At 39.5% G+C, this 27,349-nt stretch overlaps 1 protein-coding gene across 1 annotated transcript in view; it reads right to left on the bottom strand.

Annotated features, from left to right (window-relative positions):
- Positions 1 to 27,349, bottom strand: part of TRPM6 (transient receptor potential cation channel subfamily M member 6) — a 164,667-nt gene that overhangs the window by 5,211 nt on the left and 132,107 nt on the right. The window contains 12 exon segments of the mRNA XM_055578315.1: positions 4,217 to 4,268; positions 11,086 to 11,291; positions 12,039 to 12,121; positions 12,512 to 12,798; positions 14,864 to 14,929; positions 16,390 to 16,440; positions 17,944 to 17,969; positions 19,501 to 19,559; positions 21,145 to 21,236; positions 23,341 to 23,461; positions 25,745 to 25,857; positions 26,001 to 27,133. Of these exon segments, the coding sequence (XP_055434290.1) occupies positions 4,217 to 4,268; positions 11,086 to 11,291; positions 12,039 to 12,121; positions 12,512 to 12,798; positions 14,864 to 14,929; positions 16,390 to 16,440; positions 17,944 to 17,969; positions 19,501 to 19,559; positions 21,145 to 21,236; positions 23,341 to 23,461; positions 25,745 to 25,857; positions 26,001 to 27,133 (2,289 nt within the window).

Genomic DNA, 27,349 nt, shown 5'->3' on the forward strand with positions numbered 1-27,349 from the left:
CTATTATAGATTCTCATAATATTATAAAATTATAATAGATTCCAGGGTCAAAGTTTACCCATTATTAGATCATATACAACTATCATTCTTCGACTGACATGCTACACACCATGGAACACAGCACACCAGAAATACCTCCAAAGAAACTTTATGAAAGCTAATATTTTATTTTAATGACATGCTGAGTAGAAAACAGCACATTTTAAAATCTGAACTCAATTACCGCTCTTAAATACCACGTCTTAAGAAAAAAGAAAAGCAAACTATCACAAAAGGAAACAATAAACTTTGCTTCTAAGGAATGTGGTTTTTCAAAAGGGACGTGGTATAAAAATGGACTTTTTTTTCCATCTGAGTATTGAAACATTTATCTCAATTTCCACTTCCTTTTGGCAGAATAACAGTAGCCGCTCTGAAGATGTGCCAAGCTCAGAACGAGGGCTGATGTCAGTTTGATCTCAGATTGCCTCTTTGCTCTGAGGCGGGTAGGTGGAGGAAACCTCTTGGGAAGATGACATGAGCAGACACCCAGGATTAACTTTCCTGGTCACTCAATCGCCCTTACACAACACGGCTCTCGCGGTGTTTACCAGGCTGCAAGAGCTGCCTTTTGTTAACTATTCTTCTTTCAGTCCACATGGTAAGGAATCACTTCTTTAAGGTGAAACCAAATGTAGCAAAGAAGTAGAATCACATAGTATTTAGTACCAGAATTCTATGATGCTGATAATGTGAAAAACAAAGGTGGTTTCTGAGTCATTAAAGTTGCAGGATTCCTTTTATAGTCTCTCTGGCATGGCCCTATTGGAATATATCACTCTTTTGCCTTCCACACTGCCATTTCTTTCCCCCCAGTAAAGCATGAAAGTTCCCAACTTAGAAATGTAACACTGATTCTCAGATAAAAGCTGTAAACGAAATCATTTCCCTTTTTGAGCTTTGTTAAAGTTAAGACAAAAGAATCAAAATTACTGTAAAATGTATGTATCAGGGGTTCAACCACTCCCTGAGCAGTGGAGAGTGAAGGAAGGTCGTAGGGACACTAACTAATACACCATGCCTACAGCCTTGCAGTCTCAGACAACCATTTTTGAAAAAATATACAACTGTTTTCCAGATTTTTCACAGCACAGGAAAACAGGTGGTAACTTGGTTTCACATTCGAGGAAATGCTAATTAGTGCCATGTACATAGAGATTTACTAAAGAACATCTCATCATTATCATTTCATACTTGTCAAATGCCCGAAACCATCAATGCAGTAAGTGGGAAAAAAAAAAAAAAAGATGCAATCCCAAACTACCAAAACACTTGAGGCAACCTCCACTGAGGGTCAGTGACCTGAGTGAGGAACCAAGGTGAGTGGCCAGAGAGGATTTGGGAGAGAAGGTGTAATGATTTGGTCTTCGCATGCAAGGACAAAGTTCACATGTTGGGGAAAGTTATGAGACAACAGGCATTAGAGACAATATCAGAATTTGCACCAAACAATATCTTCCCTCTTCGTAGAGGATCATTGACCCTCTTCTCCTCATAGGCAAGTTACCATCTCCACTGAGCTTCAGTTTTCTCATCTGTGAACAGGGATTGAAGACATTTCCTTCTAAGGTTATTGTTAAGAGTGAAATAAACAACATGTGACAGCACTTGCTCCTCAAACTTTTTTTTTTTTTTTTTTTTTTGGTGGGGCAGGGAGCTATAGGCTGCACTGCAAAGCATGCAGGATCTTAGTTCCACTGACCAGGGATGGAACCCACGCCCCCCCTGTAGTGGAAGCATGGAGTTTTAACCACTGAATCTCCAGAGAAGTCCCTCTCAAACTTTTATTTACACCAAATCACCTGAAGATCTTCTGAAAATTCAGGTTTGTGATTGGGGAAGTCTAGGGAGGGTCTTTTCATTAGAAAAGACCCTGATGCTGGGAAAGATTGAAGGCAGGAGGAGAAGGGGACGACAGGATGAGACAGTTGGATGGCATCACCCACACAATGGACATACATTTGATCAAGCTCCGGGAGACGGTGAAGGACAGGGAAGCCAGGCATGCTGCAGTCGATGGAGTCACAAAGAGTCAGACACGACTGAATGACTGAACAACGACAACAAAAGGAGGGTCTCAAGAGGCTGCATTTCTAACCATCTTCCGGTGATGCTGATGCTATTGGTCCTGGCCCATGCTTTGTGTAGCGAAAATGTAATATATAAGAGGCATCCAGAAATGTGAGCCTCATTGAACTAATCAGATGTAATTCTCCACATTGTGAGAAAATAGTACTTATTATCTTCACCATAAAAATGAAGAACAACTGCACCAAAACTAGGTGACCCCACAAAATCAGACAGGCTATAGTGATACCAACCTATCAGCTTCCAGTGTGCCCGGCCTCAAGTCATTAAAAAACGTCTGCTATCAGCCAGAGGCTCCCAACCCTGACTGCCCATTAGAACCACATGGGAAACTTTTGAAAAATACAGACATCAGGATCCCATCCTGAGATTCTGACTTGAGGATAATTCTGAGCAGCTTTATCTTTTTTTTTAAGTTCCCTAGGTGACCCTAATAGAAATTGAAACACACTGGCTTATAGAATGCAATTAAATACTCAACTGTCAAGAGGAATAATATAATCTTCTTAGAATTCGAAAAGTTGGAAATATTCAGGTCATATTAAATATACATACCAAGGTCAAAATTTAATAGATGATATACATAAAGTATACATAAACTTGATTCATTATATATGCAAAAATTTTCACTGCAAAATTATACAAAGTTTCTACTACAAACTCTTGGGCATACAGGACCACTGAAGAAATAATACATATTTTTAGCTAAAAAAAATAGCAAAGCCTTTATCTGTACACTAAGGGTTACAACATGAACTCCAGGGTCAAATATCATGGGGTTTGGATGCAGAGGAACAATACAACTCACTTTTATCTTCTCTAGCTCACCTGATTCAAAGAAACAGCTAATACACTTTTAGATGTACTTCCTTGTAGAGACACCTACAGATGGCACCATATTTAGATTAAATCATTCAGTAAAAGAATATAGCATCCAAGTAGTGAATAACTACAATATGAGTCCATGGGAGGGAAATAAAAGTTTCAGAGTTCATCATATAGAAATCACCCATTTTTATAAATATATGTATATATATAGACACACACACAACCCACAGACCAAGTTTAGACACTTAGGACAACTAAGAAATTAAAATGTCATATGTTAGCAGTTCTCAAAAGTGTGGGCTTTAGGCCAGCAGAATTAGAATCATCTGGGAACTTGCGACATTATGTGAACCCATCCCAAACCCACTGAATTAGAAACCAGGGACAAGAGCTGGAGGTAAAGGGCAGCAAACTGTGTTTTAACAAGCTCTCCGGGTGATTATGATGCAAGTTTATGTTTGAAAACCACTGTCATTTTTCTATATTGATCCATCCTTAATCACCACTTTTTTCCTTAATCATCACTTCTTTTTACTCCACCGTTAATACCACCTCAGATCCTTTACTTCCAAGACCTCCCAAAAGCCTGCTCATGGGATAAAATGTCCATGGGAATTCAAAGGACAGGCAGATGACACACCTCTCTGTAGAATTTAGCGTCCTGAATTAATAGACAATCTGATGACTCCATATCTAAGCCCCACTTGTTTGGGCCTCTCACAGATTTGCGGTTACTACATAGCACACTTTCTGCCCCCAGCTTTAATTTTATAGGCATGTGATGGAAGACACTACCCATGACAAGAATACAATGACTCCATTGTGAAGACAACAAAGGAAACTGTCTCTCCTACGACACTGTCTTCATGTCAAAGCCTATGGAGGCTGAACTTACCCATATTTCTCCTTTGTCTGGGATACTAGAAAACTCAGAGTCAAATTTGCAACAAAGTTCTGGCTACAACATTGGTCTTTATACAATTTCCATTTTTGTGTACTAACAACTCCAGATTTAATCATATTCTGCTTATTTTTGGCCCCCATTTCCTAAGCCATACATTCTTTAAAACTGTATTTTAAATCTTACTGTATTTTATCATATTTGGATACAAATATTTGGGGATATAGATACAGACATTGATAAAACCTGCCTCAAAATCTTCCTAGGATCTAGGCAAGATATATAAGTGCTTAAAAATTATGTTTAAGAAATCATGTACAATGTGGCAAGTGCAATTTTCTAAATGAGAAATTAACTTACTGTTTGTCTTCAGGTTTTATTACAGATGGATCTGTCAAATTTTCTCCAACACCTCCAAAGAAAAAGAAAATTCATTTAGTAAATGGGGAGTTTCACTTTTTCAGAAATTCAAGAAAATAATAACCAAGCTTTATTTCCTTTCTTTAAACCTACATCCACACTGTGGTAAACTCAACATCATGTAAATTTACTATACCATAAAAATTGTCCAAGCAAGTTTGAAAACTTTAGTTAATGCACTATCTCCTGCAACCCCCTCTATTACACTATAATAAACCTCTAGGCTACAAATGAGTGCATTTTGATGTGTTCACAGTTACTGATAATGGCATCCATCATTCATTTATCACTCATATACACCAGACTAATTTTATTTTTTCTAACTCTTGGCAATCATGAAAGAAAAGTATTAGTATGCTGATAGCCTTATTTTACCAATGAGTACACTGATGTTCAAAGATATTAAGCAATTTGTCAGAGGTTGCACAGACCACAAGAGGTCATAATAGGATTCAAGCTGAGCCAAAGCCTGTGTCCCTCCCCCTAGCCCATGGTCTCTTTAGATGGAGTCCATCAGTGCTCAGCAAGGTGCAAGGTACTGTGTGGTTCTGCAGATACCCACCCGTGGTCCATCAAAGACACACAACAAATGCTATTTTTACAATGTTTACAAACAGAAGAATACAAACAGCCTACATTCTTGATCTGGGTGCTGGTTACACACATGTGTTCAGTTGTGGAAATTCTTTGAGATGTACACATATACTGTGTTCACTTTCTTGAATGAATGTGATCCTTCAGTAAATTTTACTTCTTTAAAAAATGGCACCAAAGCATAAAAAGACAATGTAAGTGTAATTTAAAATGAACGTTTATTAAAACAGGGATCAACCTCAAAGTGAATCTCTTATTAAATGCAAGTGGTGGTGAGACTGACTTCCAATGGGAGCATTTTCACAAGTGAGCCAGTCAGACGGGCTGAGTGCACCACGTGGGCATAAGCCAGCAATTTCTGAGACCATACTCCAATCAGCACTGGTTCTCTTGGCTTGGAAGAGACCAACCTCGTGGGAAATCCACTTAAAATCAAATAAAATGTAAAACATTATTATGTGTTTCTATTTGGTTAAGAAAAAAAACAAAACAACATGTTTCTAACAACTACTTTAAAAAAGAAAGGTTTTTACCATGTTCTGTACTTTTTCCATATGCTGACACCTTTCACAGGAAAATGTAATCCTTATAATTTATAGACCATTCCCCTGAGAAACTGACTTCCTTAGGAAAATAACCTGTTTTAAGTTGGGGGTGGGGGGCAGGTAGGGGTTCCAACTTTTTTTGTATCATGACACTTTGTCAGCCTGATGAAGTTAAGGGAGCCCCTTCTCAGAATAAATGTTTTAAAATGTATAATTTGAATACGTAAGATTACAAAGGAAACCACGATATTGAAATACAGTGATTAAAATATTTTTAAAATAGTTTTGTAATACATGTGCTTCTTTATCAGCACATTAGCTAACAGGATCAAGCACAAGTCTAATAACACTATAATATTCAAGTAATAAAAATACAATCTGTATTTTGAGAAAAATATTTGCCATGTTAACATCTGTAATTGCTACTGCAAACAGTCATGGGTACTGCTAATACCACTGTGGTTTGCTGTCTCCATTATAGTTGAAGGAAATGATAACTTTCAGCTATAGGTTAGTATAAAGGTATAACTGTTTTTTCATCAAAGTTCACAGACCCTCAGACTTGTACCCAGGGACCCTTTAAGAACCCCTAGCTTAGAATCTCTTTGGGCACTGATTCTAAATAGGAAAGGGAAAATAAGTCTGAAACATAGGCTCATGTGGAAGTATGCAAATGTGCTTTCTTTTTTAAAGAAAATGTCATAGGAAGAAGCTGGGCCTTTTATAGTTTTCTCATTATAGATATAAGAAGAAACAGCGTAGCCGGACACTAACTATATAGTAAACATGCAGTAAATAAAAAGAACAACTTTGTTTAACTATTTTAGTAAATAAACAGCACTAGGTAGTAAGTAAAAAAACAAGACATCCCATTATGACCAATAGAGAGTGAAGGCCACAAATCCTTCACACATTTAAGCTCAGACCTGATTTTATGCCTACAGCTTCCAGCAATGATGAAAGCTTTAGGCTGATGTCTGAGTAAACTGTAAATTTAAGTTGGAGATATGCACAGTACTGAAAGAATTGGGGAAAGGGGGACTGTACAGGGGGGAAAAAGTCTATCAAATCATACCAGCTTCCATTTCTTTTCAGTCTTGTAGCCTGTTAAATAGGAAGAAGTCAAAGGGTCCGGGTCTCACCCACAGCCTCATCAGTCTCTAGCTGTGTAATCTGGACACCTTCTTTAATCTCTCTGTGTCTCAGTTGTATCATCTGAAAGTGTGAATAATCATGGGCCTTATCCTGTAGGTTACGGAGAAGATTACATGAACCAGCATATAAACTGCTTAGCAAAACAGAAGAAGGTGAACCATGTCAACTGCTCTATTTATTGTCTTTATTCTATCAAGGGACTTCCCTGGTGGCTCAGTGGTAGAGAATCTGCTGGCCAATGCAGGAGATACAGGAAGGCCCTCTGGAGGAGGAAATGGCTACCCACTCCAGTATTCTTGCCTGGGGAATCCCATGGACAGAGGAGTCTGGCGGGCTACAGTCCATGGGGTTGCAAAAGGAGTCAGACACAACTGAGCAACTAAACAACAATTCTATCAAAAGCTCTTGTGAAGTAAAGTTCTATTTTCTTACCACTGGTAAAACCAGGCTCTAATGATCTCACTTCCCTGAGGTACTGTTTCCTAATGAACAGAACCTCCTCTAAGACTGAGGGTGAAGAGTATCCACAAACCTCTACATCCCTAAACCCAATCTGACAGCTCAAAGCTTAACTGCTAAACACATCTATCAAGACCCGTGAATGGCAGAAGGGGGATTGCAGTGAGTGAAAAACAGAAAGCAGTTCAGAGAACCAACTATGCTGTACCCCCACGCCCACCCCGGCCTCTCCCAGCTACACAGGAGTCACTCAATAGGCAAACTCTAACACAGGTGCCTATCCTACCCACACACCTGTGTGTGTGTGTGTGTGTTAGTCGATCAGTCATGTCCACCCCTGTGGGACCCCATGGACTGCAGCCTGCCAAGCTCCTATGTCCATGGGATTCTCCAGTCAAGGATACTAGAGAGGGTTGCCATTCCCTTCTCCAGGGGATCTTCTCAACCCAGGGATCAAACCCAGGTCTCCTGCATGGCAGGCAGATTCTTTACTGTCTGAGCTACCAGGGAAGCCCACCCACACACCTAGATATCTGGAAAAATGTGAAAGAAAATAAGACATTTTAACATCTAAAAATTCCAGTGGTATCTCTTTACTGGCATTAACAGAGTATATGCCCATGTACAGGCAACACACAGCACGGCCTTATGAGAAACTCAGAGACTTACATTCTGATCCCAAACGCTTTGGGATACATCAGTGAACTTCCATATCTATGGAAAGAAGTTACTTCCCTTGTAGCAGCAGAATGTACCATGATGATGCTGCTGCTAAGGCTGACTTATACTGAAAACTGCTTTGTTGAATAAAAAATTAATAGCCCCAAAAGTTCTTTGTGTCAAGCCTTACCAAAAAAAAAACAAAACACGCCACAGACCACTGTAAGTTCAAATACAATTGTTTTTCATTCCTATTGCTCGGAATAAAATATTAGATTTCACATGTAATGATGATGATTCAGGCTCTCACATGTAGGGTTTTTAAAGAGAATGAGACTGGAATAGTACAGTATCATTACAAATGATCAGAAATTAGTCAAGCCTCCATAGATGAACCTATGGCCGTTTCATGTTGATGTTTGGCAGAAACCAACACTATATTGTAGAGCAATTATCCTTCAATTAAAAATAAATAAATTTAATTATAACAACAACAAAAAAAGAAATTAGTCTAGCCTCTCCCTAAATTCAGCTTCCTGGCCTGATGTGGCAGCTGCTGAGTTATGACTGGCACTCTCTGGAATAAAATAAAGAGAAGAAAAGAAGAAACTGAAAGAATAAATGGGCAGAGTATTTCTCATTCCTTCTTTCCCTCAAAGCAAGAGGGAGCCACAGCAAGCTGATCAGGGCTTCATTCTACAAAGGCCAAAGCTGGGATGTCCTTTAAGTTACCACCAGGACTACACAGCTAAGAGGAGACTGCCCACAACTGAAGAGTAACTGCCACGTTAACAAGCCACACAGGGATTAACCCTGAGAACAACAGCTACATTTACTGTGTCAGGAACTTGCCTCATTTCGGCCCCTGAACAACCCTGTGAGTTAAGTGCATAACATGATTTACCCCAATTACAAATGAGGAAGTAGAACTCAAAGTGGTTGCCCTCTCATCACGCAGCTAATTCATGGCTCCACCATGAATTAGCTGGGGGTGGAGCCCCCAGCACCATGACTTCAGAACTTCTCCTAACTGCAGCTGACTGGCCTTTCAGTCTCCACTCCCTGCCACCCAGACAACGCACATTGTCTCTCCAAAGACTAAAAATACTACGCAATTAAATATAAAACATTACTGAACTGAAAACTTGTTATCATATTTTAAGACTACATTCTATTCTCCCGTTTTTCCTTTCCAACCTGGTTTGAGTTAAATATATTAATGCACATAAGCCTTTAGCCAAGTACTTGACACAAAATAACTAGGAAATGTTAGCTAGTAGCACTAGTATTATAACTGCTTATAATTACTATTATAGGATTCACATTCTTCCATAAATTCAGGGCTAAACAATTGGCAAAACACTCCAATAAGTATCTCAATTTCTTCATGCTCATTCTATGATGTCCATTCTTCCCTTCTTTGAAGGTCAGTGTTTTGACATAGTTTATTTGGAGTGGCCTAATTTCTGCAGTTCACATAATTGCCCAGCGAAAAAATAAAGTTAATTCCTTTTCCCCCCCAAGACTATCAACGCAGGATTTGTTCTGTTTAATGTCACTTTGGATTACTAAGAGACATAAAAATCCCCAAACATAAACATCATTAAACAAAAACCTATTCAAGTGGAATACAAAACACACTGAAGAGTCATCATTAATTCCTTAAAGTTTTTCTTTGGTTGTTTTTTGGTTTGTTTTTTACTTTTTAAACATCTCCACCCAAACCTCAAAGCACAGACACTCAAGTACAGATGAAAACAATCAACCTTTCCCCAACATGAGCTACAAAAGCAGATGCCTAGGGCATCAGTGTGCTGGGTTTACATGGATCATGTACTTGCTGGCTTAAAACTGAATCATCTTGACTGTTTTAACTTTGTTTATATTGCTTCTTAAAATATTGTGTTTGAGGGTTAGAAATATAACTCAACCTTGTGAGCAGCACAGATATGAAAGGACAGAAGGACTTATGTGTCATTTGAAAAGTATATACACTTTTCAAATGATACATAAGTCCAAATGACACATATATGTGTATGTGTGTGTATATATATATATACAGACATCCTTGAGCACATGGCACAAATTTCAATCAAAATGGGTTTGCAGTCTTAGTGGACATTGCTCACAACGCCCCAGGACTGCCTGCTCATCTCATCTGTCTCCAGCCTTCAAGCCTGATTTCGGCATAGAATCCCAGGTCTGGAGAAATGGAAAAGTCAGAGAGGACAAGGAAGAGACCAGATTTTTTTAAAAAATTAATAGATAAAAGGAATCAGAACATGGTAATATTCTTATGGATCTGAAACTTACAAAGAAATAAAAGAACAGTGACAGAGAAAGAGCATGGATGATCAAACCAGCTTAAGCCTGCATCCTGGCTCCCTCTTAGGTAACTGTGCAACCTTGGGCAAGTTATTTAAACTTTCAGGACATAAATTCCCCGTAATATCTACCTCGAGGTGCTGCTTCTGGGATTAAATGAGATAACTTCTATGAAAGTTCCTGGGCTAAATCCCTTATTTGAAACCAAAGCCCCAGTCAGCGAGCCCAGGGACTAAACTTTGACCTTAATACATATCTCCTTTTGTCCCTTCAAGGAAAGCCTGCTAGAGATACTTTGTTTCATGCTGCAGGATTATAAGTCACATGTGAGGTGTTGCTAGTAGAGAGATGCACTGATCAAAGCCTTCCATTAAATAACAGTGCGCTGCGTTGCCTCTCCCAGACCGAGTCTGTACTTTCAGACCGAGTCTGTACTTTGCTGTATCAAGGTACACAGCAAAGAGAGCAAGCTAAATTATAAACTGCTGAAGTACGGAGCTCAAAATCATGAAAAGTGACCAGAATTGCAACTTTCCTACACATATTAATGCATGCCTAAGTGTTATTGTGCACTTAAGTCCAAAGAAAAGCCAGAAAACTAGAAATCTGATACAAAAATCATTCTCCTGTTTAGATTAACATTTTTGATAACTTTAAGTTCTAGGCCAGTAATCATCTGCCTATATCATCTGCTCCTGATCATCACTGTACAATGTCTCTGACATAAATGGCCCTACCACATATCAAAGCTAGACAGAGCAACTCCATACATGACCTATCCTGGTTCTCACATGATCTCTCAGGATACCTGCCTGATTCTACCCACTTAGGACAGTTCCACAAACAGTAAATAAATTCAGAAAACAGATACCATCTTCTGTTTTCAAATTAAAAAAAAAAAAAAAAGTACGTACTGCCAAGGAAAGTCCCCACTGAAAGATCTTAACTGTGACTTTAAGAAAGAGCTAGGGGCAAATGCAGGTGACAATGAGAAGGAGAAAGCAATCTTTGGTCCATGTTTCCTGAACGTTGCCTCATGCTTATTCTATCAAATCCTCAGCTGTCAATCACCTTGCAAATCTAAAACCAGCAGCTCTCCCCGAGTATACTCATAGGTCCAGTGAGAGAAAGCCAACATCAGCTCCTCCAAAGTGTTGCTGGGGGCAATTTCATCACCGTTGTTGTTGTTGTACTTCCGGAACTCCCCCGTCATATACTTCTCGATGGTCAACCACTGCTGGGCTGAATGGCAGTAAATTAAGAAAACTTCCAGGAACCTATGAGGACGGAAAAGAGGTTAGGTTTTCCCACCAGGCAGCAAAGGTAGGAGTTATATATTACTGAACAGAGAACAACAGAGGAGATGTCCTAGCTTGACTGAGTAAGCGCAGTGCACATGCCCCTGCCTTTCTATTGAAAAAAATGCGATGCAAAGATTTGGAGCTTTCCCCACCCTCACCCACCTCCCTGCTCTTCGAGGAGCTCTCTTGAGTACTGGATTCAACTTTCCTTGCCTTGCTGTATGAAGTTCCTTGTAAATGGAACAATAAAACTTTACTGTAAGTCCTCAGCACTGAACTATGATCTATGTTGCTAAATGAATCCAAGTGCATGGAAACACTCAGGTGAAAAATAAGAGCTCATTCCTTTACAGTTCCTAATTTTTATAAGATAACTAGGAGAGGAAACTATGCTTACAGTAGAAGTGTTTTCCTGCCATAATGTTTCTGGATATTAGTTAACAACACCCAAGATCTGCCTGCTTTCGTAATCGAGAGGTTAGTTATGGCCTCTGCTTGATCTGCTCTTTTCCACTCACATAAATTCAGTGATTTAAGCCAAACATCCCTGGGATGTCTACTTCTCTTTTTACTGTCTCCAAGGATGATCTAAAGAAGAAAACAAAATTAAGGTCATGGGGAACTTCCCCATGAGTCTGGTATTTCTTGTGACCAACAGTGGTACAATGAAATTGACAGAAATCCCTACTTAAGATGAAGTGCCACGTGCCAATATTTCCTCACCTTGGAGTGTAGGGAATGGTTTGTGGTTTTACTTGGTTGAAGGTATAGATCAGTTTTTGAGCAGCTCTTTGTTGTTGAATTTCCTGCAAAATAAGGAGCATTGACAAAAATATTGGTTTACTACTACATGCCTACTAATGAATGATCACAGAATTACTAAAGGACTCCCAGGTGTGATTTTTAGCCTTACTCAGCTTCCATCACTACCCACTCCAAAAGTAAAAGCTAAAAATAATAAAATACCACCACCTCCAAATATTGGAGTGGGTAGCTTTTTCCCTTCTCCAGAGGATATTCCCAACTCAGGAATCGAACCAGGGTTTTCTGCATTGCAGGCAGATTCTTTACCAACTGAGCTATCAGGGAAGCCCCAATTTCAAGATCTCTTGGGTTGAAGTAATGGCCTTCAACCAGGACAGAGCCAGATTCCCTTTCTTCGACCTGTCCATCTGGGCTCTGGGTCTCTGACTCACCCTAAGGCAAAGATGAAGCACAGTACTCTCCTGGAAGATTTCGTGCCATGTCTGCACAACCTCAGGAAGAAAGGACTTCACGATGAAAACCTGCCCTGGCTTGAGGATGTCATCCTCAGACCAGGTACTAATGACTCTCATGGCTTTGCGAAGGCCACCATCCATCTCCTCTTGGGACAACACCTGGATCATAGCAGATCTCCCCCGCTGGGACCAAGAAGACATGCTTTTATCCAGATTCAAGGGAGAACTCTCCTCCAGCCTATAGACCGTTACTTCTTCTCCTGCTGCAAAGAGAAATGCAGGGGAGGGGTTCAATGAGATTCATGTCTGTGACATGAACGGCCTCCTAAATATCAACTCAGAAGAATCGATTCAGTTTCCCAAAGGATCAGAGGGTCACGGGAATTGCATCTGTTCAGGGTCAGGTACAGACATCTGGCTGTGTCAGAGTCCAGTAAAGAGGGAGAGGAAAAATGAACCAGGTGTTAGGTGTCACATAAGAATTAAGTTGTTCTTATTATAGATTATAGCTAGATGAAAATAAAATCAGAGTATCAAGGCTATGCTTCTTTTGTTAAAGATAGTACTCTTAAAGAGACAGTTCAAACCCCGTGTTTATTATTATCCCCCTTAGGAGTTGTTTTAGACTGTTATTTTTTTTTTTCCTAACTGTCCCTTCCCTGACATTTTAATACCGAGGATATACTGTATATCTGTTTATAAACTCTGAGTGTGTGTGTATCTGTGCTTTACACACGAAAATAAAAAGATGTTTTTGCTCCCTTGGGGGTGATATTACCCCACTTAGATAGGTTAAAGTTAGAAGCAAAGTCATACCCCAGAACCTTTCCCTCCTTTCTTTGTGCCTTTGGACAAGTAAAGCCTCACTTTGCTCATCAGTAAAATGGAAGTGTTATTAAAAGAGCCACTTCATTAGGTGGTTATAAAGATTAAATATGGTAACACAGCTAATGTGAAGCAGACTCGCAGTTACAAACCCAATCCCACTTTAAAGATTTTACACTCACGTGTTCTCTAACTGCTCTGCAGCTTCCAATTTTAGGCTGTTGAACAGGGAGCCATTCTTATGGGGCCTAAACTCCACCTAATATAGTGCGCAACACTTCCTGACAGAGGTAACATACTACAGAAAACTTCTGTCCAGTTTCAACACCTCAGTTTCAAATGGCTTTTATTATAAAACACTGTACTGGCTTTTCTTATGAAATATTGTATAAAACACTTTACAAAGAAAAGAATCTATTCACTCACTCTTGCATTTAATTGCTTACCAAAGAACATGTCTAGGTAATGCTTAATAACATGCCTTTGAATATTTATTCTTGGTGCCCAGATAAATGGCACTGGAGATCTCTTTAGAGTTCTAAATACCTAGAGGATTTAGAACAAAGCTAGTGAGTTATACAACCAGTTGTGGAGACAAGTGGAAGGAGAAAGCATCAACAATCAGAAGCCACCTGATCTGTCCTTATGTGAAGGATGTGAGAAAATCAAGATCAAGGACAGTGCAGGGACCCTTGTTATGTTGTCAAGTGGCAGGACAGAGAAATGCCAGTAGCCATGGCTAACATGGCACCCCACTCCAGTACTCCTGCCGGGAAAATCCCATGGACGGAGGAGCCTGGTAGGCTGCAGTCCATGGGGTCACTAAGAGTCAGACACGACTGAGCGACTTTACTTTCACTTTTCACTTTCATGCATTGGAGAAGGAAATGGCAACCCACTCCAGTGTTCTTGCCTGGAGAACCCCAGGGACGGGTGGGCTGCCGTCTCTGGGGTCGCACAGAGTTGGACACGACTGAAGCGACTTAGCAGCAGCAGCAGCATGGCTACCATGAGTTTGTTTTTCTCTACTACTCCAGCCTTTAAAAATCACATTTGTTCTCTGAGCTAAGAGCAATTAGTTTACATGAAACAAAACAAACAAATTAAAAGCAATATACCAAGCATTTCTCTTTAGATGTCTGTTAGCTTCTTCTGTATTGACATTGAATGCTTTCTCCTCTGTTTATTACGTATGACTGGTTGGTTCTTTTCTATTCTACTTTTTCCAGCCTTAAATCAGTGAATGCCCGGTGCAACAGTATTGCTTTTTCCCCCAACTGCTGCTCATTATAGTCCTGTCCTCAGAGTATATTAGGTTTTGAGCCTAGATACCAGCCAGGCAGTTAATAAGAGTTTCCATTTTAGGAAATTAATATTTCTAAACTGCAACCATGGGTAAAAGAAGATCTTCAACTAAAATTATGCAAAATGTTTTCTCCTGATTCACTCAGATGTTTTGCCTTTGCCCTGGCACAACCTCAAGAAGGTAGAAACGGCACTCACCAAACAGTTGGATTGGTGTAAATGGTATGGTCTGAGAAAGCCTCATTAAATTGTTCCTTTCAATGGCTGCAAACAAAAGCAGATTTACTATTTTAAGTACACATCAGTAGGCTAAATTTATAGAAAGATTCCCCACATCAATATACTCATATAATGCTACAATATTTTACTTTGAAGACCCTTTATTTGTTCCTTTATGAAAAACAGTGTCTATAATACAGTATTTAAAATAAACTATGCCTTAAACAGGAAGGATATCCCAGTTTTAGTAACAGATTATATAAGATTATCTAGTAAGTCCTGAGCTAGGGTTGTCACCTACAGCCTCCTGAATAGCAAATACCACACTAATCCATACATATGTGGAACTTGCTTTTAAAGAGCATTTTAATCTGTGGTCTTCATTCTCTGGTTTTTCTTTTCCAGATCAAACTAGTGCACAGTGGGCTGTGGGGACATCTACTGTTGATTTTTCAGAGTTCATTTTCTTTTCCCAGAGAGAGCTGAAGACTAATTTTAATTAGAAGCAAGTGATCTGAATTCTCCTGTTAAGAGTTGTATCCTAACAGATCAGAATCAATGTCAGTTACAGTGTTCCTCACCAGAGACTTTCTTCAGCTGACAGCTGGAGTCAAAATAACAGATTACTGCTGAGCTGAAACACCCAGTTATGAGAGCCTGGAATGTGGAGTCTGAAATCCACTGAAACACTATTCACTACAGAGGAAAATTCAGGATAAGGTAGCCTATTACCAAACCCTGAACACATGACCTTGATATAATAATAATGGTAATTATCACACCAATACACTTGTACTCTTGTACCCAGCTTTAAGAGTGTATAAAAAGTTCACTCATGTAGTATCTAATCCAATGCTGAGAGCAATGATACCCAAAAGACCACCCAATGGCATGAGTCCAGTTGGTTGTTACATTACTTTGCATTTCAAAGGGTTTCCTTTATTCTCAACTAGCCCTTTGGCAGATTGCTCCTCAGGAAGGGCAAGTACAATTATTCCCACTTTGAAAGAAAGACTACTGAATCACTGTGAAGCGATGTTGCTTAAGAGAGTCAAGACCCTTGACGTCTTGTTTAATAACATCCTTTAAGGTGTCTTTGTTGAACACCCCCTGTGGGGCTGGCATTCATTCAGTGGTTCTGTTCACTGAGGGCCCAATAAGGGCACAAAACCCTTCCTTAGAGAACCAGCCCCAGGCCTGTCTCCTCTCCAGCCCAAAACACAAAGATCTCTGGTTTTGACCTTGTAAGGAGTTTTCAGATCTCAAGGTCATCTTTCCCTTTTACAATTTGGAACTTACCAATACAAACATTTTTTTTTAATCCAAAACTTCTTAAATCCTAACAACTTGTTTTCCCAAGAAACCTGAATATGTTCTCATCAGAGTAAACAACTTTTCAAGTTGGAGCCATAACAACACCACAAATTCATTAATGCTTTTGTTTCCAAATGCAGTCACACAGACATCTAGTTCCATTGATACGTCCATGTGTACATGCATCCTACCTGAATAATGATGGTGAGGCTCTTGAGGGCTTTTTAAGGAGTCTGAGATTTCTGAAATTACAGAGGAGATTGACATTTTAATTACTTGGCTGGAGATAAATACATACTTATGAATATATTCCCTTCAAAGTTATTATTGAACAGGTTAATCAGAACAGCTTCTCGGTTTTCGAAAAAGATTGGCCTAATATCCTTTAACCACATTATCGTGCATGGTATCCTGACAGCTTCCAATCATCAATGCAATATCTCCAAATATATTTATATAGGGAATTGAAGAAAGACAGGTAATATTAGCCTCAAAGATGTATTTCCTCTGAACCAATTACACCTCTGGGTTGCAGAAGGCACGCGGCTGCCCATCACATTTCACGACATCCCAGAAGCACAATTCTCTGAGCTCCCGGCCAAGATGCAGTGCCCCCATAAAGACGTTATTAATATCAAGTTATTATCAGACTACTTCACTGACTTAAAAATGACAACAAAATGATGAAAACATATTAAGAGGTATATATCAGAAACAAAGGAGGTGGAAGGGAAGGTGACAGCAAGGGATTTGTGTGGTTACAGAAGGACCGTGTGTTGGGAATACCTCTTGCAAGTTCAACTGGTTCTCTTCTATCTGCTCAAGTCCTAAATTACAAGGCTCAAGAGAAATTCTTTCCAACAGTTTTGCCATTTCATAAAGTCAGAATTAAAGTGGAGAACTTTGGTCTCACGGTGGTAACTGCTTTATACTTTGTAGAATAAGCAGCGTAATGAGCCCAATTTCACAGATGTCTCTGGCTTTTTGCTGCTGCATAAGCAAAGGAACAAAACTCCCTCCCTTTGGGGGTGCTGGGTAAAAGGTAAGATCATCAGAAAAGACTGTTCCTTTCTGGAATAACACTGTTTCAGTTAATTTGGAGGTAAGGAAGGGGAGTGGCAGTCTGAAAGCCAGGTAAAATCCAGAAAAGGATTATTTTTTTCTTTTGTACATGACAAATTTTTTGTAGGTGGGGAAGGAATCAACTGCAAAGGATGTACTGAAAACACAATAAATTGAAATGGAGCAAGACCACAGAAGAGGAAGGTTTCTGATCTGTATCAAGGGGTCAAGAAGACAGAAAGGGGTAAAATCTGAAAGTGGCTATAGAGAGTGGTTTCGGTGAGGGAGGTGTCTCACCAAAGCAGGCTTGGTCCTACTTAGCCACTTGGGGCACAGAGTCCCACTGAAGCCACAAAAGAAAGATCTACATACAATCTCATGAGTTCTTACCAGGCAATGTGTTAAAACATCACAGTAAGAGTTGTCAAGCAGTCTAAATGAGCTCAGTGACTATACTCTTACTCACTGGAAAATCATGGTTGAAAATTGGTTACTCCAAAAAATTTTAAACCAGATATCAGTCCTGATTTATCTGGGGAAAGACATTCAAAAACTTTCTACTTTTCTACAGAATTTGCTACTCTGTATAGTAGACAAAACCACAAACAGGATTGCAAGAACTAAAAATCTCAGCAGGAGCGTAAACCTCACCAATAATAATATGAAAAAATATAAAAACTTACTGTTAACTCCATTTGAACTTCTCAACCTGTTTGAAAAATTAAAGTTGTTTAGATAATGCTTAAATTTTTCAATGATCAAAGATAGAAAAAGTGCACAAAACACTAAATAATAGAGTCTATAAGCATATATGTATACACATGTGTATATATTACTTTAAAGGAAGAGTATCAGTTACATCTGACCCCTACTTTTAGAGAAACAGTTTACAGCCCTACAATTATTTTCATAGAAAAACGAGCACCAGATATGCACATAAGTCGTTTACTGTGTATGCCCTAAGCTAACTGAAAAGCAGTTGTTGGTTTTTGTTTTTAATTAGCTGTGTGATCACACAACATATATAAGATTTAACTGTATTTGTATTCTTCTGGATCAATTAAACTAAAGGGTTCCTGAACTATGCAAAGTAGATGCCTACAAATGAGTCTATGAATGTCTATGGACAAGCCTACAAATCAGTTTCATTAGCCCACGTGATCCCTAAATGTTCAAGGCTGAAATTAGCTCTCTTTAAATGGTTACGTGCCCTGCTCAAGTGCACAAGTGGCCATGGGCAAGTCAAAATAAGCGCATTCAAAGAATATCTCTAGAACGTAAGGTCCTTGGGGAAGAAAGTACAATTACAATTATTGTTTAATTTCATGCTGCAATAACCCACCACTCTGCATGAGCACAAACTACTGAACCTTTGGGAGAAGAAAGACATGTGCACATTAATTCTAGAAGCAGGCTTGCACAGAGAGACCTTGATGGGAGCTTCAGAGAAAAGGCCATCTCAAACACAGCTGACTGCCAACTGACCATCATATTCCACCTGCCTGACATCAATGGCCCCTTTGTAGAGTACAGATGCTTTTAAATTCTGCTCCTTTAGCTGTAAGAATAGTCAATTTGATGATGTAACTGGAAAGGTCCATAAAACCTACAAACAAAATAGAATAATCTGCCTGGTTGGTGTTCAAATACGCTTCGAGTAATAAAAATCCAGGAGTCTCAAGTCTACAAAAATGTGAGTTCTCTATCTGCTCTCTCTAGCCCTGTCCTCCTGTCTCACACCTTCTCAAATTGTTACTGTTTTGATGAACCCTTAGGATGTTAAGGAGAAACCAGAAAGATCCGTCTTAGAAACTAAACAGAAACATTTGGGGAAAAAAATACTAAGGGAAAGAACGATCTAGTCTTCACTCTAAGTCTTTTTTTCAGTCAAGACAGATTTATTCCTAATTTTTAATGCAAATTTCACATCAGAAAAGATATGATACTTATTATTTCATATGTGCTTTTTTGACACTAAAAAAGACAACATGGTTAATTTGCTGCAATAGCACATGTTTCATTATATTCTTAAAAGGCACTAAGGTGAGATCTTGTTGCCAAAAACAGGAAAGCTAGGAGAATAAATAATAGTCATTCTTGCTAACAAAAGAAAAATATTGTTGTTGGACATAATTCTCTTTTTTCTCCTTTTCTGACCCAATTAAACCTTGGTTCCCAGTCCAGTTAAAAAAAGAACAGAAGCCAAAGATGCTTAAAGACAGACATTCAGAAATACTCACTGAGACTTCCTATTGACTGTGGTGCTCCTGGAATTCCACAAAGGGCTTTTGCTAAGATCCTGAGGAAAAGGGCAAGATCATTACACGCTCACCCCACTTTCTCCCACCTCAAGCTTCCAACAACACATTTGCAAAACACACTCCTTGGAGGATATGGTTGTTTTCCTTTCCCTTCCTCTAACTCAATATTTATTTTATTAAGTATCAAAACTCAAGCTGGAAAGATGAATAATGTTAGCACAATATATGAGTAACTCAATGCGGTGACCAGCTTTAACAGAAAGAATTTTATGGGCACATCAAAGGGAAACTGTAATATATAATGGTTTTTACAAAATTGAGAGTGAACATATAACATCTGTTAAGGATGTGAAAGAAGGCATGAAAGTCAAAGTTGACAGGAAACGATCATTACATTGTTATACCCAATCACCAGATCATTATTTCAGTTAATGATTATTCAGAATGTTACCTTTGAGACATCTCATTCTATTTCTATTTAGATTTAAATTATTTCTTAAAATCTAGTATACTCCCAGCACTGTGTGTGCGTGCATACTCAGCTGCTCAGTCATGTCAGACTCTTTACCACCCCATGGACTGGAGCCCGCCAGGTTCCTCTGTCCATGGAATTCTCCGGTTAAGAATACTGGAATGGGTAGTCATTCCCTTCTCCTGGGAATCTTCCCAGCCTAGGAATCGAACCCTGCATTGCAGGTGGATTCTTTACCATCTGAGCCACCAGGGAAGCCACTCCAAGCATTATTACAGGCATTTTCACTACTGTTATTTTTGTTATCCACTATTAAACTGGTAAGGATGGCATTAACCCCATTTTAGAGATGAAGCTAATGAAGCTCATAAGGTTAATTGATATGTATAACTTTGAAACCTAGGAAGTGGAAGAGCCAGGATTTGACAGGGCGGACAGGTTCCCTGACTACCTTCAAGTAGTATTCTGTTTCACAGATTACCTTCCTATAAGAACATCTGAGGTTGTAGTATATGTTCACATAGGTGATTTGTATACACTTTCCAAGGTCATAGGGGTAATATTCAAATAAAGATCAAAATTATATTGGGTCGGCGGGGTTAGGTGGTGGCTAGTCCAACTAGATCATGCTTACCCCATGGTGGGTGGCAATAAAACAAGCACATATTTGCAGACGGAAAGAAAAACAGACTGAAAAATCAGTATTGAAGAAACACTGAAGGTCCTTTACTCTGAAATGTCCAAATCCCCTCCAACACATCTACAAAGAAGTTGCCTTGGCCTGTTTAACTAACCACACTAAGTGAGACATTAACCACTGTGAGATAAACCATTCCATCCCCGGAAAGCTGCAAAAGGTAAAAATTTCTTCTCAAGTCAGGCTGAACCTGTCTCCCAGTGGTTTGTATATGTTGTTTTTTTAGCTCTACCTCTGAAAAGTGTATTAGAGGTATTTTTCTTCCATGTGGCAACTTTTATATATTTGAAAACAGTGTCAAAAATTCCTAAACTTTTTCTCATTCATGCTAAAATGCTCAGGATAAGTTATTGGATGGATAAAGAGCAAAAAAAGAGAACAACAAAGAAATAATAAAGTGGGAGGAGAAGGGGTGAAAACTGAGCTTTTAAAATTTCAAATAAAATGCTTTCACCTCTTGAGACTGCCTTCCATAATCACTGACTTGTACAGGATGTCGTTCAGCTCCTTTAGTTTTCATTTTCTGATATATGTAAGATTCTAGACCTTGTTAAAAGGAAGGAAAAAATTAGAGAATACATGAAAATGTGTTATATGTGAATCACAGTTACAAATAAAAGATCTCAACACTGCATTTATCTAAATTGGAATATACTTTTCTTTTCTCTTTTAAGCAAATTTTTCCAAGATTCTTTTGTCCTTTTTACTCAAGTGGTTGAAAGCTATTTACCCCATTTCTATTCTTCCATAGTTACCCTTATGTTTATAACAATTAATACTTCTCTATCAAAGAATTATACATACCCTATCTTCCTATAAAATACCTTTAGTAATTTTCACTTTCCCCTGAACCTTGTCATCCATGCTTTATTCAAAATACATGAAATTTGAGATCCAAATTGTTAGTAATTCTTCCTTAATAGCATAATCAAGCATTACTGTAGGCTATTTAAAAAAGAAGACAAAATCAAATTGAGACAAAAGAAAGAAAAGAATGCCAGCAAATAGTTTTAATTTTTAGCCTTTTCTTTAAAAAACTTAACAAGGATCATTATTGTTAATATTTTTTATACCTGGTATTTACAGAGTCACTGGCATATAGTAGGTAATCAATAACAGTTTAATAAATATTTGGTTGGATAAATTCTGAGAAAAATACTTATTAAAAGTCCCTGGCTAAAAGTAGTTGTTATTTTTTCCTACTATTTGGTGCTGGAAAAAAAGTACACAGGAAATGCAAAAAAAGCTACTGAAAAAAATCACAAAATTGTATATATGATACTTCTCATAACATAATAAAATTATGATAAATATGATCTCAATGATAGCACAGTACTACAATTAAAATAAAATACCTCTATGAAAATCTAAAACTATGCTTTTCCTTCCATAATTAATCTCCTCAAAACTTTACCTTTTGTGTTTAGAAGGAGCTATCTGACAGGGCACCCTCAAAAATTTTTTTTAATTCTTTTTCAATTCTTAACTCAGACAAGTTTTTAAAAAAATAAAGTTCTCAACCCAGAATGTGGATCAAGACACTAGGCCTCCTGAAGTCTTCAGATTAGCCAAACACCGGGAATTAGCCTAATTCTCTAGGTCTTCTCTTTCCTCCTGATCATCAGATTTAAATGAGATTCTTTGCCAGAACCCTCCTGCCACTTCCATCTTTCTCAGTTTGAATTTTTTTGAAATAAGAGAAGATGGTCAAAAGGTACAACTCCAGCTATAAGATAAATACCTGGGGAGGTAATATACAGCATGGTGGTTATAGTTTAACAATACTATATAGTGGCTAAGATAATAGATCTTAAAAGTTCTCATCACAAAAAAAAATAATTGTTAACTATAGGTGGTGATGGACATTAATTTACTGTGCTACTAATTTTGCAACACAGACATACATCAAATCATTATGTTGTATATCTAAAACTAATACATGTACCTTAAATTTAGTACTTCAAATAATTTTAAATATTTATGACTTGCTAACCACATAGTCCATTCTGTTTAAAAATTAGTAAGGGTCTCTTAATATCAAATGGAAGAGGTTCAATGTTCAGTTTACTGCTACCTATTCTCTTCCTAATATGTCCTCAACGCATCTGTCCAGGCTTATTTCACAGTCTACACTTAGCTCACAGTCTTCATTCCTAGCTCACTCATCTGTCTTCTATCCTCTACAAACATCATTACTATTAAGTTTAAGGGAATCTTGCCAATGGAATAAACACTATATGGGAGCAGTTGTAAATGACCAACTACAACTCAATGCACTGAGTTCTGTGTAAGGGCCCATATCAACGTCGCCTGAACTTTAAAGAATTTATAACATTAGACAACTCACCCCATAAGTCAGACTAAATGAATACTCCTTGATGCAGATTCAACAGCTTTGAATAGAAGACTATCTACGTTTTAATTAATTTTTCTTTTCTGAATTCTGACAATTATCCCATTAAACAAATGCAAATTGAATCTCTTTCATAAAAACTAAAAGCAGAAAAGAGCTATTTTTCTTACAAAGTGTGGCCCCTTCTCATTCTCTCACCTCCACTTAAGAACAGCAGGGACCCCCACTGGTCTAAAGACCATACCCTGAGGAAACTACCAGGGTTTGGGTAACTCAAGAATGCAGACTGTTACATACTTATCTGATTAAATTTGCACACTGGAATCCAGTTCTTGCTGCCCTTGTGTGCTTCTGAGATCTTTTCTCCAGGCTCTGGGTTCAATTGGTCACTTTGAGAGCAGGTGTTGACTGTTATGACCTGGAAAGAAAGACACTTGTTGGAACAGAGTGACGTTAATCTGAATAGATTCCAAATCACAGTCATCATGGACATGAGTTTGAGCAAACTCTGGGAGACGGTGAAGGACAGGGAAGTCTGGTGTGCTGTCCATCCTAAAGTCCGTCCTAAAGTCCATCCCAGTCCATCCTAAAGGAGCTCAGTCCTGGGTGTTCATTGGAAGGACTGATGTTGAAGCTGAAACTCCACTACTTTGGCCACCTGATGTGAAGAGCTGACTCACTGGAAAAGACCCTGATGCTGGGAAAGATTGAGGGCAGAAGGAAAAGGGAATGACAGAGGATGAGATGGTTGGATGGCATCATCGACTCGATGGACTTGGGTTTGGGTGAACTCTGGGAATTGGTGATGGACAGGGAGGCCTGGTGTGCTGCGGTTCATGGGGTCACAAAGAGTCAGACATGACTGAGAGACTGAACTGAGAACTGAGTGAAGTCTGATGTGCTGCAGTCCATGGAGTTGCAAAGAGTTGGACACAACTGAGCAACAGAACAACAACCGCATGTTGAAGAACTGCTGCTGCTACTGCTAAGTCACTTCAGTCGTGTCCGACTCTGTGCGACCCCATAGACGGCAGCCCACCAGGCTCCCCCGTCCCTGGGATTCTCCAGGCAAGAACACTGGAGTGGGTTGCCATTTCCTTCTCCAATGCATGAAAGTGAAAAGTGAAAGTGAAGTCACTCAGTCGTGTCCGACCCTCAGCGACCCCATGGACTGCAGCCTTCCAGGCTCCTCTGTCCATGGGATTTTCCAGGCAAGAGTACTGGAGTGGGATGCCATTGCCTTCTCCGATGTTGAAGAACAGTGGTTGTTAATATTGGCTGCACATTAAAATCACCGGGGAAGTGTTAAACTTCCATCACTCGTGCTGGCAGGACACAAGCATCCATGTGACTTTCCTATTTGCAGTCATGACTGAGAACCAGGGTGGGGAGCAGGTTTTCTCAAACTTGAGTGTGTATCAGAATCACCCAGGACTGTGTTAAACCCACAGATTGCTGGGTCCCACCCTCAGGATCTGTGTGTGATTCAGTAGGTCTGTGCGTGTGTGGTAAGTCCCTTCAGTCGTTTATGACTCTTTGTAACCCCATGGACTGTAGCCCGCCAGGCTCCACTGTCTATGGGATTTTCCAAGCAAGAATACTGGAGTTGCCAGGCCCTCCTCCAGGGGATCCTCCCAACTCAGGGATCCTACCTGCGTCTCTTATGTTTCCTGCAATTGGCAGGTGGGTTCTTTACCACTAGTGCCACCTGGGAAGCCCTTAGTAGGTCTGAGGAGAGGGCAAATTTGAATCTCTTAAGTTTTCAGGTAATGCTGATGGGAGACCGCAGTTTAAGAACCACTGGTGTAAAGCAAAACAACAAAAACATAAGGGTCTGAAAGAACTGGTTAGAATTCTATCCCTGTCACTCAGAAACTACATGAACTGAGCAAATCACTTCATGTCTATGAGCTCCATTCCCTACATCATTAAAATAACAGAGAGCTAACAATAACAGCTGCCTCATGTGCTTCACAGGGGCAGAGAAGAAATGAAATAACTTGACAAACTACAAGATAACAAACAAAAGCAAGTTATTAGTGCTTGAGCTCAGTTAATAGTTCTTATTTTAACTCTGGCCATTTTAGAACATAATTAGAACATAATTCTAAACTCATATTTTATGGGATCCCAGCAACTCATCGCATGTTCCCTGAAGGAAGCACATTCTTTATGGACGTTAAGTCTCCTTCAAAAGGTGATTCTGCACGAGTCACTATGGAAAGGCACATGAAACCACTGTGAGATACCACTGGACACTCACTAATATGCTAAAATCAAAAAGACTGAGCCTACTAAGGACTGGCAAGGACGTGGACCACTGGAACGCTCATAAACCACTACTCATAAACTGGTGGCAATGTAAGTTTCTTCTAAAATTAAACAAATACTTACCATATGACTTTACTATTCTACTCCTAGTTACCAAATAGAAATGAAAACATATGTCCACACAAAGACTTGTACACAAATGTTCTTAGCAGCTTAAGTGGAATAGCCAAAAACTGAAAATAACACAAAAGTCCTTCAACATATGAGTTGATAAATGAATTGTTGCAAATCAGCTCTGCTGACTCTTAAGATTTACATCTCCATTCCTTCCAGGACAGTGTTATTTTGTGTACTTGGCACTTTAGAATAAAGAGAACTCAAGCTAAGATAGGATACTGCCTCAGTTGCCAAAAACATAAAAGGCACTTACTGGCACCTGTAGTCCTTGTGTTTTCTTCTTCTTCTTTGACAGTTTCCTATCCTTGGTTAGCAATTTTGTTTTGATCCATTTTGACTGTCCTATCTCTGAGAATTTTGATAGATCTGTAAGGGAAATGATTTACATGAGACAATAAAGACAGTACGTGGAACCATTTTGTTTCACAGGTAAGACTGAGAGAATGGGGAGAATGAGAATGGTAGCAAGGTGAGAATTTAATCCCGGTTTTTAAACGTTTACTTCTTACTTTTAATCTTAGAGATCTTCAACTTCTCCTCCTTGTGTAATCTCAAGCTCTGATTCCCAGTGAAGGGCTTATCTTTCCGAAGCAGACTGATTCGAAAGGATGTGTTTGGCTGGAGCCATGGAAGTAGTTCTGAGCAATTCCTCTGGGCCAATCTTGCCGAGTTATCAGACAGGGATCTGCCCCGGTTCTGCTTCTGGCTGTGTTCACTCTGTCTGGAGTCATGGTTACAAGTGGAGGCCATGCTGATTTGACATTGCTTCTTGGTGCTAAACACACCAGTTTCATCACCTTCTGAAAATGCCCAGTTCACATATCCACCTCCAGGTTGCATGCTCATGACCTGGGAAGGGAGGGAGGACACTCTCGTGGGTGCAGGTGTGCAAATCAAAGTGGGGAGCACTTGTTCCCCCTTGTCTTGTCTGGCTGGTATCTGACCAAGTGACTCACACTGCTCCTTGGTTTCCACCATGGGGCCCTTGGCTGAGACACCCGGGGTCTGCCACATCAGATGAACAGGGACCTCAGTCTGGCTGACGTGTTCAGTTGTCAGCCCATCTGTACCTGCTTCCACAGATGGTGTGGACAGAGGCAAGTCAGTTTTTGCAGAATAAGAAACTTGTTCTAGATAAGAAGGGACCATGAGATATTGGCCATACTTTGGGTGTGCTTGTCTGTTCAGCATCACCCCAGAAGCAACTACACGATTTTTTGTTTCTTGCTCTCCTTGGTCATTTCTTACATTTGAAGCCTCTTGATTTGTAATCTCAAGAAAGGGCCCTTTCTGCCCTCGTGGGGGATACCAGCCTCTGGCCAGGCTCCGCAGCAAAGAAGGGGGCATGCTATAACACTGATACTTCTTCTTCTCAGAGAGTGGCATGCTGCCCAGAACCTCTGCACAGATGACATTGCTCCAGCTGTGGGGAAGTTTTCTGCAAGTAGAATGCTTTCTGTTGGCCAGGAGAGCCTCATCTTCTTGTAAGGTGTCAACAGCAGAAAGGACTTTTAAGGTATCCACTGTCAGGACAGAGAGATCCTGCAGGTGTCCCACCTGGCTGTCCAAAGACAATAAGGAGTCCTTTATGAAAGACACCTTTTCATTCATTTCTTTCATTTGGAAGTACATCTCGGTAACCCTAAGGGTAAAGGGAGGGAGAAAAGCAATAAACGCAGTAAGTTGATGGGAACTGGCCTGCCTCTCTTCCTGCTCTGATTCCATCTCCAGGTGGCTGCCCAGCCTATGCGGCTTCCCTATGTTGGGTCTGTCTTCTGCCTTCTTCTCTATCCAGTCGGTACTCATCCCAGGTGCCCTCACCCACTCCTATAATTCCCACTATCACCAGAAAAAGGAA

Source organism: Bubalus kerabau, chromosome 4 (assembly GCF_029407905.1).
Source record: "Bubalus kerabau isolate K-KA32 ecotype Philippines breed swamp buffalo chromosome 4, PCC_UOA_SB_1v2, whole genome shotgun sequence".
Taxonomy (NCBI): domain Eukaryota; kingdom Metazoa; phylum Chordata; class Mammalia; order Artiodactyla; family Bovidae; genus Bubalus; species Bubalus kerabau.